Below are 20,132 nucleotides of genomic sequence, written 5' to 3'. Positions count from 1 at the left end.
GCGAAATATTGCTCGATGACATTGAGACGTTCACCCGACATCATCTCGCACAATTTTATGCCCAATCGAGTCAGGTGCACACCATCCCACTGAACATAAAATTCTGCCCATAGCCTCTGAGAATGTCTGACTCCTGTCAGTCCAAGGGCAGTTCGCTTGCGCTCTGTGACCAGGATCATATCATGGAGATGCAGCTATGAAACTTTAAAAGCACCTAATCCTTTGCCCATCTTCAGCACCTGACCCTTCAGGAGCACAGCATCACTGATCACAGATGAAGAGATGGGGGCCAACTCTACCTTAAAGGTGCTGAGAGCACACAGAGAGCATGACAGAACTCTGATGCCGGCCCACGACATTCTGGCAGCAATGACAAGCACCGTCAAGGTGCAGGCATCACTATGCCCAGGAAGTGAGGCCAGGCCATCACTTTGGTCTGAAGGCTGCACAAAGCACAGGGAACAGGCCCTGGACTGAGACACCTGCCTTTATCTTGTGCAGAAAAGTTTCACATTGAGCGACATGGACACTGCTCATTGGAACAAGGAGCTATAGGCAGGGAGACATTCTTGGGAGTTTATTAACAATAGTGAACATTATGTATAAGTGATAACATCCGTGTCCAGGCTGTGCAACTAATTCTCCTTAACTTTCCTAACCCTGCCACTACACCTTGGTGCTCCCTGGACATCCACATCAGAGGTGGAGGCAGCCTGCTGACTGCAACGCCCTGTCTGTGATAACATTGGCGAGCATCCTCTGGAGGGCCAAGACCTGGAGGGCGCCAACCTACTTTCAGGGTCCTGCTGTGTGGCAGTGGCACCCCCCTCGGCCTCTGGAGCTGGGGCTGCTGAGGTCACAGGAAGGGGGGATTCAGATGGGCTGGACACACCTGGAGTCACCAGGATGGATGGCCCTGGAGGCACACCTCCTCCCTATTGGTGCCTGAGGACCCCTGGCTGACTCCTTGAGGAGAAGGGGTAACTGGAGTGAGATCGGGCTGCCCCACACCCCTCTAGAGTACACATTGTTGGAGGCCAACCATGGCGTCAGTGGTGGAGCTCATCCTGTGCAGGAATGATGTCTTGGACCAAGGCCTCCATGGCTGCCACCATCCTACCAGCGTTGACCTTGGTGTGTTGGCATGCTAGTGCTGTCACCTCAGCCTGAAGGCGGATGGATTTCTCTATCGTACCTTGCAATCTGAGGAGTGCAGTGGACATCCCTTCCTGGAGTTCCCGAGCTTGCCTTTGCAATTCCATCAACTGTGACATGACAGAGTTCGGAGGCTCGTCATCTGACTCACACTCAGCAAATTTCTGGCCTCCAGCGGTCCTTAGAGTGCCGGACACCTGGGAAGTCCCTGCCACTGCCTGCAGTGGATCTGACAATGCATGTGCTCAGCAGATTGTGATCCCAAGTCCACTCTAAAGCTAGGTCTCACTGATGTGAGCGTCTCTGCGCTGGTGGAGGGTGTGGGTGAGCACTGACGGGTCTTCAGGGAGGGTTTCATTGAATTCCTCTTCTGAGCTTCCCTTGGGGCTTGAATGGAGGCCTTGGGTTGTTGTTGTGTTCCTTCTGTTGGGTTGTTTAGCTCTTGAACACAGTTGCACACCTATTTACCGGTGGGTGAGTTGGCAGATGCAGAGACCAATGTAAGATGAAGCACATGCTGTTTATTTACACAAGTAACAGTGCACTAACGCAATGTGTGCTTCTCCAACCAGACCCTATTCTAAACTGCTGATTAGCTCTAGGTACAGCAACTAGGTAACACAGTCACATGGTAAATCTGCTCACATTCTCTTAAAGGTGTATTGCACCTCAAGTTACCACATCCCTCCCCTTTACTCAAAAGTATAATTTACAATGTTTACAATATATCAACTATTTACATAAATAAACTATTTACAAATTCAATCTTTCTGGAGGCTTCTTCAAACGTGTTGAACGTTGTAATTCTATGACTTCAGATGGTTTATCTGAGGCCTCCCTCTCAGGAGTTATCTGCCCACTAGTCTCCCCAGTAGGAACCTGTAAATTTGTCTCTTCAACTCTGTCAGGCTCATACGGATTCTACAGGCACTTCCAGATCAAGGGAAGTTCCTTTTACATGTGGTGTAGACTCTAGTGTGAATTCTTTCACACTCTTTCGGGCCCAATCACTTGTACTCCTGCTGCTCCTCCAAGTTCAACAATATGATGGGCAGCTAAGGCAGGTTCTGAGAATCAGGATGTTGAGCAAGGCTAGATGTGACATGAAATGATCAGCTTCCTGTTGTGTAAAAAAAAAAATTCTGGGCCTTGTTAGTTCTTTTTCTTCCATGGGATGTGGGCTTCACTGGCTAGGCCAGCATTTATTGCCCATCCCTAGTTGCCCTTGAGAAGGTGGTGGTGAGCTGACTTCTTGAACCTCTGCAGTCCATGTGGTGTAGGCACACCCAAGGTGCTATTAGGAAGGGAGTTCCAGGATTTTGACCCAGCGACGGCAAAGGAACGACAATATATTTCCAAGTCAGGATGGTGAGTGACTTGGGAGGGGAACTTCCAGGTGGTGCTGTTCCCATCTATCTGCAGCCCTTGTCAGTCTAGATGGTAACGATCATGGATTTGGAAGGTGCTGTCGAAGGAGCCTTTGTGAATTCAATGCATCTTGTAGATGGTACACACTGTTGCCACTGTGCGATGGTGGTGGAGGGAGTAAATGTTTGTAGATGGGGTGCCAATCAATTGGGCTGCTTTGTCCTGGTCGGTGTCAAGCTTCTTGAGCGTTGTGGGCGCTGCACTCATCCAGGCAAGTGGGGAGTATTCCATCACACTCCTGACTTGTGCCTCGTAGATGGTGGACAGGCTTTGGGGAGTCAGGGGGTGAGTTATTTATGGCACAATTCTAAGCTTCTGACCTGTTCTTGTAGCCACAGTATTTATATGGCTAGTCCAGTTCAGTTTCTGGTCAACGATAAGGCCCGGGATGTTGATAGTGGGGGATTCAGTGATGGTAATGCCATTGAACATCAAGGGGCTATGATTAGATTCTCTCTTGTTAGAGATGGCCATTGCCTGACACTTGTGTGGCGCGAATGTTACTTGCCACTTGTCAGCCCAAGCCTGGATATTGTCCAGGTCTTGCTGCATTTGGACATGGACTGCTTCAGCATCTGAGGAGTCGCGAATGAAGCTGAACGTTGTGCAATCGTCAGCGAATGTCCCCACTTCTGACCTTATGATGGAAGGAAGGTCATTGACAAAGCAGCTGAAGGTGGTTGGGCCGAGGACACTACCTTGAGGAATTCCTGCAGTGATGTCCTGGAGCTGAGGTGACTGACCTCCAACAACCACAGCCATCTTGCTTTGTGCTAGGTATGACTCCAACCAGCGGAGAGCTTTCCCCCTGATTCCCGTTGGCTCTAGTTTTGCTAGGGCTCCTTGATGCCACACTCAGTCAAATGCTGCCTTGATGTTAAGGGCAGTCACTCTCACCTCATCTCGGGAGTTCAGCTGTTTTGTCCATATTTGAACCAAGGCTTTCGTGAGGTCAGGAGCTGAGTGGCCCTGGCAGAACCCAAACTGGGTGTCAGCGAGCAGGTTATTGCTAAGCAAGTGCCGCTTGATAGCACTGTTGATGTCCCCTTCCATCACTTTACTGATGATAGAGAGTAGAATGATGGGACGGTGATTGGCCGGGTTGGATTTGTCCTGCTTTGTGTGTACAGGACATACCTGGGCAATTTTCCACATAGCTGGGGTAGATGCCAGTGTTATAGCTGTACTGGAACAGCTTGGTTAGGGGCGCGGCAAGTTCGGGAGCACAAGTCTTCAGTACTATTGCCGGAATGTTGTCAGGGCCCACAGCCTCTGCACTATCCAGTGCCTTCAGCCATTTCTTGATATCACATGGAGTGAATCGAATTGGCTGAAGACTGGCATCTGTGATGCTGGGGACCTCCGGAGGAGGCCAAGGTGGATCATCCACTCGGCACTTCTGGCTGGAGATTGTAGCAAATGCTTTAGCCTTATCTTTTGCACTGATGTGCTGGGCTCCTCCATCTTTGAGGATGGGGATATTTGTGGAGCCACCTCCTCCAGTGAGTTGTTTAATTGTCCATCACTATTCACGACTGGATGTGGCAGGACTGAAGGGCTTTGATCTGATCCGTTGGTTGTGGGATCACTTAGTCCTGCCTATCACTTGCGTCTTATGCTGTTTGGCACATAAGTAGTCCTGTGTTACAGCTTTACCAGGTTGACACCTCATTTTTAGCTATGCCTGGTGCTGCTCCTGGCATGCCCTCCTGCACTCTTCATTGACCAGGATTGATTCCCTGGCCTGATGGTAATGGTAGGGTGGGAGATATGCCGGGCCATGAGGTTACAGATTGTGTTAGAGTACAATTCTGCTGCTGCTGATGGCCCACAGCGTCTAATGGATGCCTATCTTGAGTTGCTAGATCTGTTCGAAATCTATCCCATTTGCACGGCGGTAGTGCCACGGATCCAGTCTAGCAGCTATGTCATTTAGGACTCGGCTGCTTTGTCAGTAGTGGTGCTACCGAGCCACTCTTGGGGATGGGCATTGAAGTCCCCCAACCAGAGAACATTCTGCGCCCTTGCTACCCTCAGTGCTTCCTCCAACTAGAGTTCAACATGGAGGAGCACTGATTCATCAGCTGAGAGAGGGCTTAACATGATAATCAGCAGAAGGTTTCCCTGCCCATATTTGACCTGATGCCATGAGACTTCATGGGGTCTGGGATCGATGTTGAGGACTTCCAGAGCAACTCCCTCCCAACTGTATACCACTGTGCCGCCACCTCTGCTGGGTCTGCCCTGCAGGTGGGACAGGACATACCTGGGATGGTGATGGTGGTGTCTGGGACATTATGTGTAAGGTATGATTCCTTGAGGATGACTGTCAGGCTGTTGCTCGAATGGTCTGTGAGACAGCTCTCCCAATTTCAGCACTAGCTCTCAGGTGTTAGTAAGGAGGACTTTGCAGGGTTGACAGGGCTGCGATTGCCGCTGTCGTTTCCAATGCCTAGATCGGTGCCAGGTGGTCCGTCCTGTTTCATTCCTTTTTTGTGACTTTGTAGCGGTTTGGTACAACTGAGTAGCTTGCTAGGTCATTTCAGAGGGCATTTAACAGTCAACCACATTGCTGTGGGTCTAGAGTCACATATAGGCCAGACCAGGTCAGGATGACAGATTTCCTTCCCTAAAGGGCATTAGTGAACCAGATGGGTTTTTACAACAATTGACAATGGTTTCATGGTCATCATTAGACTTTAATTCCAGATTTTTATTGAATTCAAATTCCACCATCTGCCCTGTGGGATTTGAACTCAGGTCCCCAGAGCATTAACCTGAGTCTCTGGATTACTCGTCCAGCAACAATTCCACATTTTCTTTCTATGTGTCTTCTTTTGATGGGTTTTCTTCGTGGCAGCGCTGACTTTAATCTTGGCCTTTTCAATTACCCTATTGGCCAGACAAGGCTAAGGTATGAACTCAATTTGAGCACAGTGATTGAGTCTTCCAGCATTTCCTCAACTGTCAGTTGCTTTGGAAACTCAGGGGTTTCTATTTTTAAGGCTTCTTGGCTTTCACATAGCTGACTCTTCAGCTCTTCCATTTTTAAAAATTTGTTAGTTGTTTCCTGGAGAATTAAGCAGTATTTTCTCAGCTAATTTATTTTTCATCTCGGCCAGAGATATGTGGAATTCTTTTGTTCTTCCTCATACTTTTTAGTGGTACAAATTGGGATCTGAGGAATCTTGCAATTTGTGAAAGTCCATCAGCAGGTTTTCTTTTTCTTTTTGGAGGTCACTGACTTCAATTCGAACTCTGTGCAGAAGGATCACAGTTACGAGTTGTTTTTGAGTCTTTACATACTGCTTTTTCCAAACAGCAACATTTCCTGCTTCTGTTTGAGGTCTCAGTAATCTCTCAAGGTTAAGCTCTCTGAACCAGTTTCTTCCGAGGAGACTCAGTCCTCTGCCTGCTATCACTATTAGGGATAGATTAACAGACTGATTTTCACACTGTACTGGAACCTTGCATATACCTCTTACTCGTCTGTCCCAACCAGTATATGTCTTTAATTTAGCCTCTGAGTTTTCCAGATTTAATGAATGGCCTCCTCCATTCAGATATTTGAACGTATGTTCCCTATAACTGTTGTGGATGCCCCTGTGTCCACCTCCATTTGGATGGGTTTTCTGTTAACTTCCACTGTCACGTAGATTGTCTCTGTTTTACTCATTTTTAAACTGCACAGAGAGTAAATATCTGACTCTGTATCTTCTGGTTCCTCTACTATGTGGATTTCACAATTTCTACCTTTTTGTTTAAAATTTTGTCTCAAATCTGTCTTTACAATATCGCACAATGTGCCCATTACGATAGCAGTAGAAATACTCGGTTCTTTTAAATTGTCATTCATTTGCAGGCTGTCTGGTTCCATTTCTGCCATCACTAAAGTGGGTTTTCTCTGTTAAACAATTGCTTTTTGGCTGGTCTGTTAAGGGTGGCTGGTTCCTGCCTTGCCACAGAGCCCAGTGTTTCTGTATCATTTCTAACCGGTGCCTCCCTCCCAACGCAATGGACAGAGCCATTTTGTGCTCCCTTGATGGCTTCTGAATCCCTGACTGCACTTTCCATTGCGAGCGGCAACTCTAGCGCCTTGCTGAAGTCTAAATTAGTTTCTGACAACAACCATTTTTGAATCAAAAACAAAAATAACTGGAAAAACTCAGCAGGTCTGACAGCATCCGTGGAGAGAAACACAGTTAACGTTTCGAGTCCGTATGACTCTTCATCAGAACCAAGGAAAAATAGAAAAGAGATTTCCATATAATGTGACCACTTTGCTTTTAACCATTTTTGAATGGTGTCTTTGTTAATCCCACATACTAATCAGTCTCTTAACATGTTGTTAATCGCTGTCTCGAACTCACAGTGCTCTGTCAGCTGTTTCAAAGCTGCTCCATAACAAGCGACTCTCTTTCCAGGGCCACAACACCTCAAATTAAATTTAAAACGCTGCGTAGTTACTGAGGGTTTCGGCTGAAAATGGCTTTTCACAAGTTTTACCAACTCAAAACTCTTGGAAACTGGGGTGTTAGATGCCATTAGACTACAGATTAGGCCATATGTTTTACTGCCACATGTCGATAAGAGGATCGCCCACCTCTTCTCCTCCCCCCGAAACGACGTTGGCCAAAAAGAATGCGAGGCATTCAATATAATGTGACCAGTCATCGGTGGTCTGACCAAACGGTTCGGAAGGCCAAACCGTGGCCTACTGGAGGGCGATAGCTTCGACGACTTTGGTGAAGGCTGTACTTACAATTGGCCTGCAAGGTACGGCTGATTCACTTCAGTGGAATTTTCTCAGCTTTCATTGGTGTCGTCAACTGGTCTTGTTTTGTCTCTTCGCCTATTGTTATGTTCCTTCTGTCAGGTTGTTTTGCTCGCGAACATAGTTGCATGCTTATCTACCGGAGGATGAGTTGGCAAACAATATACTGCAGATGCAGAGACCAATGTAAGATGAAGCACATGCTGTTTATTTACACAAGTAACAGAGCACTAACACTGTGTGTGCTTCTCCAACCAGACCCTATTCTAAACTACTGATTAACATGTGCAGCCCACGCTACACAGCATGTGGGTAATACAGTCATGTGGTCAATCTGCTCATATTCTCTTAAAGGTGTATTGCACCTTAGATTACCAGAGTCATGGACTCTCTTGGCCATTTCCCAGACGTGCCTGCGAAAGCAAGGAGAGATAATTAGCACATAGCAGAGCAGAGGACTGTGGAATAGGACACATCACTGACAGCACTGTTATCAGATAGATGTTGCACTGCTGGATCCTCACCACCGCTGGCCTCACCGTCAGCACAGGAATGGTCCAGATCCTTGCCGGCCAGTTGGATTCAAAGTCCGTGAGGATCTTGATTTCAGGCATTCCTCCACCAGTCTGCAACCTCTCCCTCTTGTTGTGTGCCAGCTTGTCCTGCATAAATAGAGATGGAGAGAGTGTAAGCAGGATGTCTGCCAGGCCAGATAATAAGTATGCCTGGCATGTGTGGGTGGTGAGTGGTCCCATGGACAGGATGAGGACAGTGAAGGTGCGTGTGAGAGAATGAATGGTGATGCCCCTTCAATTGGCAGTGAATGAAATCCCTGTGGATATGTGATGGGTTTGTGATTGTGAGAGTTGAGAGTGATGAGAAGAGTGACTTACCCTGGCAGAACAGAGGAGGTCATTCATCCTCTTGCAGCACTGGAATGGTTGCCCTCTTTTGAAGGGTATTGACACTGACCATCGCTGCCACCACCTCCCAACCGGATTGGTGATGTTACTGCCCACCTTGCTGCCAAAGTGATAGTAGAGGACAGCATGGCGTGCCTCCACTGCATCAAGGGACGCATCATTGAACCTGGGGGTTGCAGTCTTCTATCCTATCGGGGCCATGTCTTCTTTGCAGCAGTGGAAGCACTGAGTGGTGTGCACGTGGCTGCACTTTAAATATGGTGCCCAGCGTGATGAAGCAGTGAGGTGATGGCATGGCGGCTGAATGAGACCCTGCCTACCATGGAACGGCACCTTTCCTGTGAATGTATCATTAATGTGGTGGGTTTGGGATGATACGGCATGAGAAGTTGCCATTGTGGCCAGCGGGTAAAACGTTGTTTTACCCACCCGCTACAGCACTTAGGGTGGAATCGTCCCAGATTTGCTTTGTATTTTACTCTGTTGTCTATTTGGAGCCATTCGATTATGGATGAATAATGTATAACATAATGTTAGGTTAATGTCCAAGAGTTTTGCTCAATTGAATTCAAGAAGCAAATTTCCTCTGCCCCTGATTGCATTGAGGAGACTAGGCAACAGTGCAGAGCCATACAAGCCATGTTGGAAGAAGGAAGTATGATGGGTGGATGATCTTTTCTTAATCCACACTTATATTCCAATAAAATTATTGAAAAGCAAATGTGTACAAATAATGTTTAATATTTTAAGACATTTCTTAAACATCCCCACAGGAGTTAGCATATCAATCTGACTTAAATTCTTCTGTGAGGGAATCTCTCTCCTGTCAGGGAAGCTTAAGAAGGCATTTTCCAAAGATACACGTGGAAAATTTAAGAAAGTTGTGAATGAACATGCAAGCCAGTACACTGCAGGAACTTACAGTTTCTCTTGCATGCAATGCAGCTTTGAGATGATTATAGCACTGGACTTCAGCTTTCTGCAATTATTCAAATAACAGTAATCCTAACAAAAACTGCAACTCCCAGCATCCTTTTGACAACTTTTGTACATGTACAAACAGAAGAATGTCCCTGAACTGCTGAAACTATACTGAGAAATCCATGTAGGAAAATGTTCTATCTGCTCAATAGGGTGTACCTGTATGGAGGGGCACTTACTTAAACTGCCAGTCGGCAGAGACAAGGAACTGCCACATGTCCTAAAGGTTAGACTTAAGCAGCCTGGCAACCTGGGTTCACATTTTCGTATAGGAACCAAGGCAGAACGGCTAATGTAGGAATTGTGGTAGCATAAGGTTAAGTCGTACAAAATCTCAAAGGCAGCTCAATGAACTAAATTGTTCTCTGATCTCAGAATGTACATATTTGAACAAAGCAGGAAGCTAAAGCAGAATCAGGAAGATAAAGCAGAAGCAGAAGATGCAACAGGTCAACCACAATGGAAACAAACAATTACTAAATTAGGCATTGGAAAAAGTGAAGTCTGCAGGTAATGCTTGTTTCCAAATTACAACAGTGACTACAATTCAAAAGTGTTGTGTGAAAATTGTTTGTGAAGTGCTTTGACACATCTTGAGGCATGAAAATCACAACACTGGAGGGAACTTACAGATAGTAGAGTTCCCATGCATCTGCTGCCCTTGTCCTTCTAGGTGATAATGATCATAGGTTTGGAAGGTGCTGTCAAAGGAGCCTTACTGAGTTGCTGCAGTGCACCTTGTAGATGGTACACACTGCTGCCACTGTACGTTGGTGGTGGAGGGAATAAGTGTTTAAGGTGGTAGATAGGGTGTCAGTCAAGCAGGCTGCTTTGTCCTGGATGGTGTCAAGCTTCTTGAGTGTTGTTGGAGCTGCACTCATCTAGACAACTGGTATGTATTCTATCACTCTCCTGACTTGTGCTTTGTAGATTGTGGACAAGCATTGGGGAGTCAGGAGGTGAGTTACTCACCACAGAATTCCTTGCCTCTGACCTGCTATTGTAGCCACAGTATTTCTGTGGCTAGTCCAGTTCAGTTTCTGGTCAATGGTAATTCCCAGAATGTTGATAGTGGGGGATTCAATTATGGTAATGCCATTGAATGTCAAGTGGAAATGGTTAGAATCTTTCTTGTTGGAGATGGTCATTGCCTGGCACTTAAATGGCACGAATGTTACTTACCAGCTCAATTTCTGAACGTTGTCCAGGTCCTGCTGTACATGGATGCAGACTGCTTCAGTATCACTGTCCAATGCCAATTTGCTGATGATTGCTCAATATTCAACACCATTCACAATTCCTCAGATATTAAGCAGTCATTAAACATTCACTCCCTCCACCACTGGTCCACAGTGGTAGCAATCTGTACTATCTGCAAGATGCAGTGCAACAACTCATTAAGACTTCTTTGACAGTACCTTCCAAACCCACGACCTCCCCCACCAAGAAGGACAAGGGTAGCAAACACATGGGAAAGCCACCACCTGCAAGTTCCCCTCCAAGCTACACACCACCCTGACCTGGAACCATATCATTGTTCCTTTGTTGTCACTGGGTCAAATCCTGGAACTCCCTTCCTAACAGCACTGTGGGCATACCCACACTACATGAATTACAGCAGTTCAAGAAGGCAGCTCACCGCTACCTTCTCAAGGGCAATTAAAGATGGACAATAAATACTGGACTATCCAGTGACACGCACATCCCAAGGAATATGAAGAAAAATCTACCCCTAATCTTAACCTTTCCCGGATCCGTTCATCAACAGAGTCCTAAAGTACATCAGATGTTTGTGCCTTAAGCATTGGAGTGCCAATTTTGATAAAGAGTTGAATTGATTTTGAGCCACCTTGCTTCCAAAGAAACTGCTCACCTTCCTCACTCCTAGCCCCAAAGAGAATAGCCACAAGTTTAGCAATGAGATAATTAAGCATATGTTTCAGTCCTCACAAGGTAGGATCTAAATATTAGGAATGAACAGCATGATGAACAATACAATTCTCCATAAAATGTGTAGGCACAGCACAATCTCTTGACACACAAACGGGTGTACACTATTTATCAGTGAATGCGGTTCACCAATTAGACAAGTGGTATTATAAGCAGCTCCTCTTTGTACAACTCAATCATGATGTGCCCTCAATACATAAATGTAGTTCACATGCTCAGCCTCCACGTAATGATTTTAATATATGTCTGGACAAAGCTTCCAGTTTTTTCATCAGGTATATAATGGATGATAAGAGGCTGGAGAGGAATCAAAACAGGGTAAAGCTGAACGAGCACAATTTGCAAATGAGGACATTGAGATTGAGAAGTTTGCAGAGGAAACATTGGCCAATAAATAGAATGATTTATGATGAGGATTTTGAAATCATTGTGTTGTGGCAGGGAGGCAACTGAAGTTGATTAAGATAAGGGTGATTAGTGGGAAGAACTTATTGCGGGAAAGGGTACATGTGATGTGGAGTTAACCAAATTAGAATATATGAAAGGCGGAGGCCAGGTTTAGGAGTGACGCAAGAATGTTGGTAGGTGACATGAAGAATGTGGAAATGTTGTATATCCATCAACAAGAACAACATTTCCAACTCCCTTAAGGCTAAACAGGACCCTGCATTTGCACATCAGCAGCTTTAGCTAGAGTGAGGAGCTGGAGTAGGGGATTGAAGAAAAAGCCTGATACTTATTTGAAGCAGAGGTAGATACAGGGAAGAAGTGAGATTGAGAGATGAGTTTTGGTTGCTTTAGTAAATAAGGCATAAATATGATGGGCTGAATAGCCTCATTCTAAGATGCTAAGTTCCATGCCATGTATCAGACTCACCAACTGCTTGATCCAGGTCTCCAGGTGAGATGTTTTGACAAAGTATGTGCTCATATTAGATTAACTGCCACCAAAATGCTAATAACAGGTTAATTTAGGTTAAAGCTTCCCTCTCTGCAATGGTTTTGTTTTTTTCCTACAAAATAACCTGCTCTTCTTCAAAATATTGCAATGGGATCCTTTATGCGTACTCAAAAGAGCAGACAGGGCCTTGGTTTAACATCTCAAAAAATAGCACCTCTGACAGTGTAGGACTCCCTCAGTACTACACTGGAGTGTCAGCTTAGATTTTTGTACTCAATTTCTGGAACAAGACTTGAATACATAAATTTCTGTTTCAGAGGCATATGTGCTACCAACTGAGCCACAGCTCTCACTAATTGTGGAGAGATGAGCTGGAGCTAAAGATAGGGTTAGACAGACCAGAAGGACAAAGGATGGGCTCATTTGAGAGTAGTGACAATGGACATTTTGAAAAGGAAGGAATCTATTGGCCACTTTGAAACCTTAACCTACAGCTGGGAAAGCTTAAAAAACTTACAAGTAAGCAGAACACACTGTATCAGAGTAAACCACTTTCAGCAAAGGTTTAACGCTCACTGGTTAGTCATGTTAGTGGCAAATAATTCAAAAGAAGAAATTGATTTTACCTCACCATGAACAATAATGTCAATTCTTATCCCAAACACTTTTATTAGATTTCTGTATTCAGTGCCATTCTCCACGTAGTGTTTTGCATGCCTGTCATTCAGACACAGAAAAAAGAAAAAAAATGAGATTATAGTTTTATTATGGTGCTATAGGTCTTTGCTTGAATGTCACATCTGAATATTTTGAGCTGCATCCATCAAAGTTCAGTGATAATGAGATGCTGTGTAATTGAAGAAGATGTGGTTGCACAAATGTTGAGAGAGGAATATGAATTCAAAGTTAAAAAGAAGAACTGAAGATAAATTATTATAAATTATTATTCCCCATTGTTGGAGGACCTATGGATGTGCTGTACTTAGATTTCCAGAAGGCATTTGACAAGGTGGTACTTCAAAGGTTACAACACAAAGTAAGAGTTCATGATGTAGGGAGTAACATACTAACATGGAGAGAGAATTGGTTAGCTAACAGGAAGCAGAGAGTAGGCATAAATGGGTCATTTTTAGGTTGGCAAGATGTCACAAGTGGAATGTCACAGAGATCAGTGCTGGGGCTCAACTATTTACAGCCTATATTAGTGATTTGGATGAAGGGACCGAATGTATAATTCTAAATTTGTTGATGACACAAAGCTACAGGAAATTAAGTTGGTAAGAGGATATAAGGGGACTACAAAGGGATATAGGTAGGTTAAATTAGTGGGTAAAAAATTGGCAGATGGAGTATAATGTGGGAAATTGTGAACTTGTCTACTTTGTCAGGAGGAATAGAAAAGCAGCATTTCATTTAAATGAAGAAAGATTGCAGAACTCGGTGGTACAGAGAGACCTGGGTCCTAGTGCATGAATTACAAAAAATAGTTAGCATGCAGGTGCAGCTAGAGATTATGGAATGTTGTCATTTAGTGCAATGGGAATGGAATATAAAGTAGGGATGTTCTGCTACAGCTGTACAAGGCACTGATGAGGCCACATTTGGAGTACGGTGTACAGTTCTGGTCTCCTTATTTAAAAGAGGGCATAATTGCATTAGAAGCAATCAGAGAAGGTTCATTCGACTGATTCCTGGGATGAGGGGGATTTCTTATGAGGAAAGATTGGACATTGAAGGATGAGAGGTGATCTTATTGAAACATATAAGATCCTGAGGGGACTTGACAGAGTGGATGCTGAAAGAATATTTTCCCTTGTGGGGGAGACCAGAAATAGGGAACACAGTTTAAAAATAAGGGGTCTCTCATTTAAGACAGAGATGAGGAGAATTTTCTCCTAGAGGGTCATGAATCTGTGGAACTGTCTTCCCCAGAGTGTTAGAGGCACGGTCATTGAATATTTTTTAAGGCACACCTAGGTGGATTATTGACTAACAAGGGAGTCAAAGGGTATTAGCAGAAGGCTACAATCAGATCAGCCATGATCTTATTGAATGGCGGAGCAGGCTCAAGGGCCCAAATGGTCTACTCCTGCTCCTAATTCATATGTTCGTATATAAATCACTAGTTGGGCCTTAGCTGTGAATACTCTGTCTGATTCTGGGTAACTACGCTTTAGGAAGGACTTTAAGGCCTTGAAGAGGATGCAACGAAGATTTAATAGTTTAGTACCAGGAATGAGGTACTTCAGTAATGTGGAGAGACTACAGAATCATAGATTCCAGAATCTGGGATCACTATCCTTAGAACAGCAAATGGAAGGGGATATTTAATAGACATGTTCAAATTATGAAAGGATTTAAGAGAGAGAAATTGTTTTCACTGTCAAGAACATCAGTAAACGGTGTACAAGGGTATAAGATAAGATACAGCACATGAACTGCAGGGTTCAAGAAGGCAGCTCACCATCACCTTCTCAAGGGCAACTAGGGATGGGCAATAAATGCTGGCCAAGTCAGCGAAGCCCACATCCCGTGAATGAATGAAAAAATAAAATTGCCTAAAGAATCCCCTGGAGGGAAATGAGTTTTTTTTAAAAACACAACCTGTTGTTATGATCTGGAATGCATTCCTAAAAGGTTGCTGGAAGCAGATTCAATAGTGACTTTCAAAAGGGACCTTTGTATAAACTTGAAAAGGAAAAACATTCAGGGTGATGGGAAAGGAGCAGGACTGTGAGATAAATTAGATAGTCCTTTCAGAGAGCCACCTTGGGTATGAGGGCCAAATGGCCTCCATTGGTGAAATAACAGAAAATTCTGGCAACACGTAGAAAATATGTTAGCACTGGAAAGAGAAAAGGCAGATTAAAGTTTTGGATGGGTACATTTTATTAAAAATCATGCTCTGATGTGGTAACCACCAAAGAGGCGACACTTCCCTTCTCCTTGAATTCTCCACTTCTGGGGGTAGATGATATCTGCTCCAAACCCATCAATTCCCTTTGCCGCCTCAATTATATCTTTCTCACTCTATTTTCTGCAGGGATTCTGTTCCTTTCTCCATTTTTATTACATTCGCTTTCAACCAGAGCTTCCAAAATGTTGTCCATTTTCCTCAATGGAGACTTCTCCCTCATGGTGATCAAGGCCCTCAACCGTGTCCATCCCATTTCCTGCGTTCCAGAACTATGACACAGCTCCCTTTTGTTCACTTTCCACTCTACGAGTCTCCACATTTGACAGACCTTCCTGCACCATTTCCACAACCACCGACACATACAAACAAATACATCCTCCCCTACCCTCCCCATTCAGGATTCATAGGGGTTTGTTCCCTCCATGACACCCTAGTGCACTCCTGTATCACCCCAACACTTGTTCTCTTTCCCCAGCTTCTTCCCATGGAAGCAGGAGATACAATGCCTGCCCTTTCACCTGCTTCTGGACTATTGTTCCAGTAACATCACTATTGTTCCAGTAACATCTTCCAGTTCTGACTAAAGGTCATCAACCTGAAACATTAACCCTACCTTTCGCTCTCCACAGATGTTGCCCATTCACTGAGCATTCATAGCATTATCTGTTTTTATTACAATTTGTGTTATTTAAGTCAACCTGTACAATTGAAGTTCTTCCATACTCTAAACACCAATGCTCATGGCCTTGGAAATCCTGTATTTAGTAGAACTCTTCAAGCTATCGAATGCTGTGGATGGAATTCATGAATGCTCAATTGTGTATTGTTTATATTGGGAAAGGGTTTGAAATGCCAACATTTATGGTCTTTTTCCTTTAAGTTTTTTTTTCCTCTCCTCCTTCCCAAGTTCCAAATACTCCATCCTAAATGCTGTCCTTATAACATAGAGGCTTTTGAAAAATAAACTTGGTGTCAACTAACACAAACAAAAACAGAAAATGCTGGAAAAACTCAGCAGGTCTGACAACACCTGTGGAGAAAGAAACAGAGTTAGCATTTCGAGTCTGTATGACCCTTCTTCAGAGCTAGAGAGAAGTAGAAATGTGATGAAATTTATATTGTTTAAGGAGGGAGTGGAGCAGGTGAAGCTGCATAGAAGGCCAGCGTTAGGTGGGGGCAAAGGAGAGATTGGCAATGATGTCATGGACTAAAGGACAAAGGGAGTTAATAGTAGTGGTAAGGGCTAAAGAAAAAGGTGCTGATAGTGGCATTGGTGTCAACTAACCACTGTTTCTTGATTTACTTTGTCTTTTCCTTCATTTGTTTTTCAACCTTAGTGGAGGAGAAATTTCTTCACCCAGAGATTGGTGAGCCTGTGGAATTCACTGCCACAGAAAGTAGTTGAGGCCAAAACCTTGTGTGTTTTCAAGGAGTTAGATATAGCTCTTGGGGCAAAAGGGATCAAAGGATATGGGGAGAAAGTGGGAGCAGGCTATTGAGTTGGATGATCAGCCATGATCATAATGAATGGCAGAGCAGGCTCGAGGGTCTGAATCGCCTACTCCTGCTCCTATTTTCTATGTTTCTATGTGTCCTTCCTTATGTATGTTGGTCCACTTGCCTGGGCTTCTCAAGCTTAAAAAAAATCCTTCACTGATCGACAATAATTCTAAAGTAGTAACACGTGTAAGTATATCGACACATAAGAGCAAACACCAAAAACAATGGATGCACTGACCTGAAATTATACCCTAAGGAAGCCTCGCCACCTTGGGATGCAGAATCGAGCCTCCTAAAGGAATAATGAGGTTTACATTCTGAAGCTGCCTTATCCAGGTCACAGCTCCAGCTTATAATTACTCCCAGGATTCCTCCCTGCATAAATCAAAACAAAGGACAGGATGAGAATTAGTGCATCACGAGAGACAGAGTCCTTTCATCTAATTTTGTTTATGAAATATTCCATATTAACTAACTCTTTTATGCTGTTTGGACCCAGATGCTAGAGCCCGACCTAGAGGACAGGAGGCTGAAGTGGATTTTAGAAATGTAAAGATTGATGAAGACTTTGGACTTTTGTTTGATTATTTTTGATGATTAGCAAGTATCTATACAAAACCTTCCTCAGAAGATTACAGTTAATGTACTAAAGCCCATAAGAGTAGATTGTACTTAGTCTTTAGTGAGATCGGCATTGATAGTCCAACTGACATTTTGTTATTCGATTCTTTGATATGTTTCTAACATGGGATTTGGTTTTACAGGGCACTATATTCCCCACCTACCTCTGACCAAGAAGTCATCAGCCCGCCTACCTGAAACCCGGCTGCCCCACAGTGATATACGTTGGGAGTGGCCTTAATTGTTCCAGACTGCGACTTATACCCCCCATCTGGTAGGAAGTCCCACCCATTCAGATTAGCTGTAAGTCCTGTAGTCCTGACTGTGCCAGGATCAAGTAGTACTCACTGCTGGGGTTGCAGGCAGTCCCAAAGGGGAAGACTGATGGAGTTCGGACTTGAAAGTAAGTTTGGGGCTTTGGATGGACCTGGCTGGCAGAACCCAAGAGGGAGAGTGGTGGTGGGGTGGGTGATGGGAGGGGTTGGGGGCCAGGTTGAGAGGCCAGAGGGGCAGAGTTAAACTGGGGGGTAGGGGTATGATCTTAGAGTGGGGAGGCTGCCTCTGATGGGCACAGGGAACCCCCGCAAAAGGAGGTGCCTCCCAATTTTTTCCCAACAGCAGCCTGCACAGTGAAAGCTGCTGGGCTACCCGCTTTGTCTCCACGGTTGCCAACTTTCCTGAAAGGGCTGGGAGTCTGCATCAATCTCCTGGTGGCCAAAGAAAATCATCCAGGAGATTTTAAAATAATATTGAAGCCGTGGAGTGAGTTGGGCCAGTTTGGTCCATGGCATCATCACCCCACAAACCAGGAAGGAGGATCCCATGGCGCTGGCTGGGAAATGTAGTCTCTCTATCTCTGTGTGGCGGAGAGCAAGGAACTGGCTGGAGAGCAGACTGCAACTCCCAGAGTGCTCTGCGGCCAGGGGTGGGGGGGGGGGGGGGCCGGCGGTGGGGGTGTGTGTGTGTGTGGTGGTGGTGGTGAGGGTGTGGTGACGTAACTTGTCATGTGAAGTGCCAGAAGGTGAGGAGAAAGTAGTGGCTGGATACGGCTGTGACAGAGGGTGAGTAGCAGTTCAGTTGAGATTGAAGTTTTCTTGTTGTTGATGTTTCCAGTATCTCTCTCCCCATCCCAATTATTGTGCAGCAACAGTAGTAAGAGGAGGTGGGGCAGGATTTGTATTCATGTATCTTAGTTTGTGGGGCTAACTCATAAATCTAGAACCTGCTCAAGCCACACCACTGGCTTTCCATGATGTCACTTCGGCCGATATATCCTGGAATATGTCCAGCCAGAGTTGACAATCGTACTTGCCTTCCCCTTCCACACATAAAACAGCAGTGAAGATGGAATGCGGCCCTTGAGAGGCCATAGATTTATCTAGCACCTTTACCAGAGTAAAATGTCCCAAAGTACTTCACAGGAATGTTATCAAACACCATTTGGTACATAAGGAGATATTAGGCTAGATGACCAAAAGCTTCGTAAAGAACATAGATTTTAAAGAACATCCTAAAGGAGAAAAGGGTGACAGAGAGGTTTAGAAGGGACATTCCAGAGCATAGGGTCTTGTCAGCTGAAGGCACAGCCACCAATAGTGGAATAATTAAAATTGGGAATGCACAACAGGCCAGAATTGGAGGAGCACAGCTATCTGAAAAGTTTGTAGTGCTGGAGGAGATTACAGAGATAGAAAAGGAGAAGACCACGGAGACATTTGAAAACAAGAATGAGAATTTTACCATTGAGCTGTAGCTTGGAAACCAGTGTAGGTCAGTGAGTACAGGGGTGATGGGTGAACAGAGCTTAGTGCATTTAGGACTTGGGCAGCAGAGTTTTGGATGATCTCAAGTTTATAAAGAGTAGAATGTGGGAATAGTTATCTAGAGGTACAATGACACAGGATGAGGGTTCAGCTACAGTTGAGCTGAGACAGGGACAGATTCGGGCAATGTCATGAATGTGGAAATAGGCGGTCTTAACAACAGTGCAGATGTGTAATCAGAAGCTCATCTCAGGATCAGATATGACAGCAAAGCTGTGAACTGTCTGAGTCAAACTGAAACAATTAGATCTGGGGTGCAGATGAGGATGTGTTTGATAACTGCAGAAATGTTGTGGTGAATGAATGGCCAAAGGGCTAGACAGTTGAGATTCTGAAAGTGCAGTTGTAAGTGAATTGGGAGAAAGCTTTTCCGGGGCAGATAGAGAAGGAATGAGGGTTGGAAGGGAACTGGGGTGTAAGTGGAGAGCCATAGAAAGAAATGATAAAAGATGGCCTTATCTGTTATTGACACAATGGGAGTAAGCGAGGCCACATGAGATGGCAAGGTCAAGACAGTGGCTGTGAATATAATAGCTGGAAAGTTAGTTTTTGGAGAGAAATTAAGAGAGATAGGAAGACAGTGAACTTGAGAGAAGAAAAAATAATGAATCGATGGTTGAATTCACCAATAATAAGTCACACAGTGCAGAGGCTGAGGGAGGAAGGCAGTGAAGATACCTTGGTGAGAAAATGTTTATGGTACTCAGGTAAGTGGTGCAGAATGAGGATTTTAAACATGCAATGAGATATTCAAAGGAGGAGAAAGCGGAAAAGGAGTAGGGGGTCAGACTAAGTTGTGATTTGGTGATAACAGCCACAATGTGATGGTCTGGGCAAGGCATATGATGAACAGTACAGCCAGACAGGGAGATTACATTAAGGGGGAAGGTATCATCGTCCTTCAGCAAGGTTCCTGTCAATGGCCATGATATCTATGCAATCATCCAGAGTAAATTCATGGATAGCAAGTGACTTGTTCACAAGTGAATAGACTCAGCTAGCTACTGGACAGTAAGTTCAGCGAGAGAGTGGGAAGAGGCAGTTTGTACTACTGCTCATGAGGAAAAAGAGACGAGTACCTTAATGGGCACTTTAGAGAATGCCAAGAAGACACGGAAGGAAACTGTAGGCTTATCTAAGCAGGTAAAAGAAGGATTGA

At 44.6% G+C, this 20,132-nt stretch overlaps 1 protein-coding gene across 3 annotated transcripts in view; it reads right to left on the bottom strand.

Moving 5' to 3' along the window:
• Positions 1 to 20,132, bottom strand: part of p2rx2 (purinergic receptor P2X, ligand-gated ion channel, 2) — an 83,298-nt gene that overhangs the window by 24,236 nt on the left and 38,930 nt on the right. For 2 of the 3 annotated variants that reach the window (XM_041201985.1, XM_041201986.1), the window contains 2 exons: positions 16,768 to 16,904; positions 12,739 to 12,829 (listed from right to left, as the gene is read on the bottom strand). In XM_041201985.1, coding sequence (XP_041057919.1) covers positions 12,739 to 12,829; positions 16,768 to 16,904 — 228 coding nt within the window. The remainder of the gene's footprint in view (positions 1 to 12,738; positions 12,830 to 16,767; positions 16,905 to 20,132) is intronic. The other variant, XR_005944694.1, reaches the window with a different exon arrangement.

Source organism: Carcharodon carcharias, chromosome 13 (genome assembly GCF_017639515.1).
Source record: "Carcharodon carcharias isolate sCarCar2 chromosome 13, sCarCar2.pri, whole genome shotgun sequence".
Classification (NCBI taxonomy): Eukaryota; Metazoa; Chordata; class Chondrichthyes; order Lamniformes; family Lamnidae; genus Carcharodon; species Carcharodon carcharias.
The sequence above is the reverse complement of the archived record's forward strand: the minus strand, read 5'-3'. Positions and strand labels throughout refer to the sequence as shown.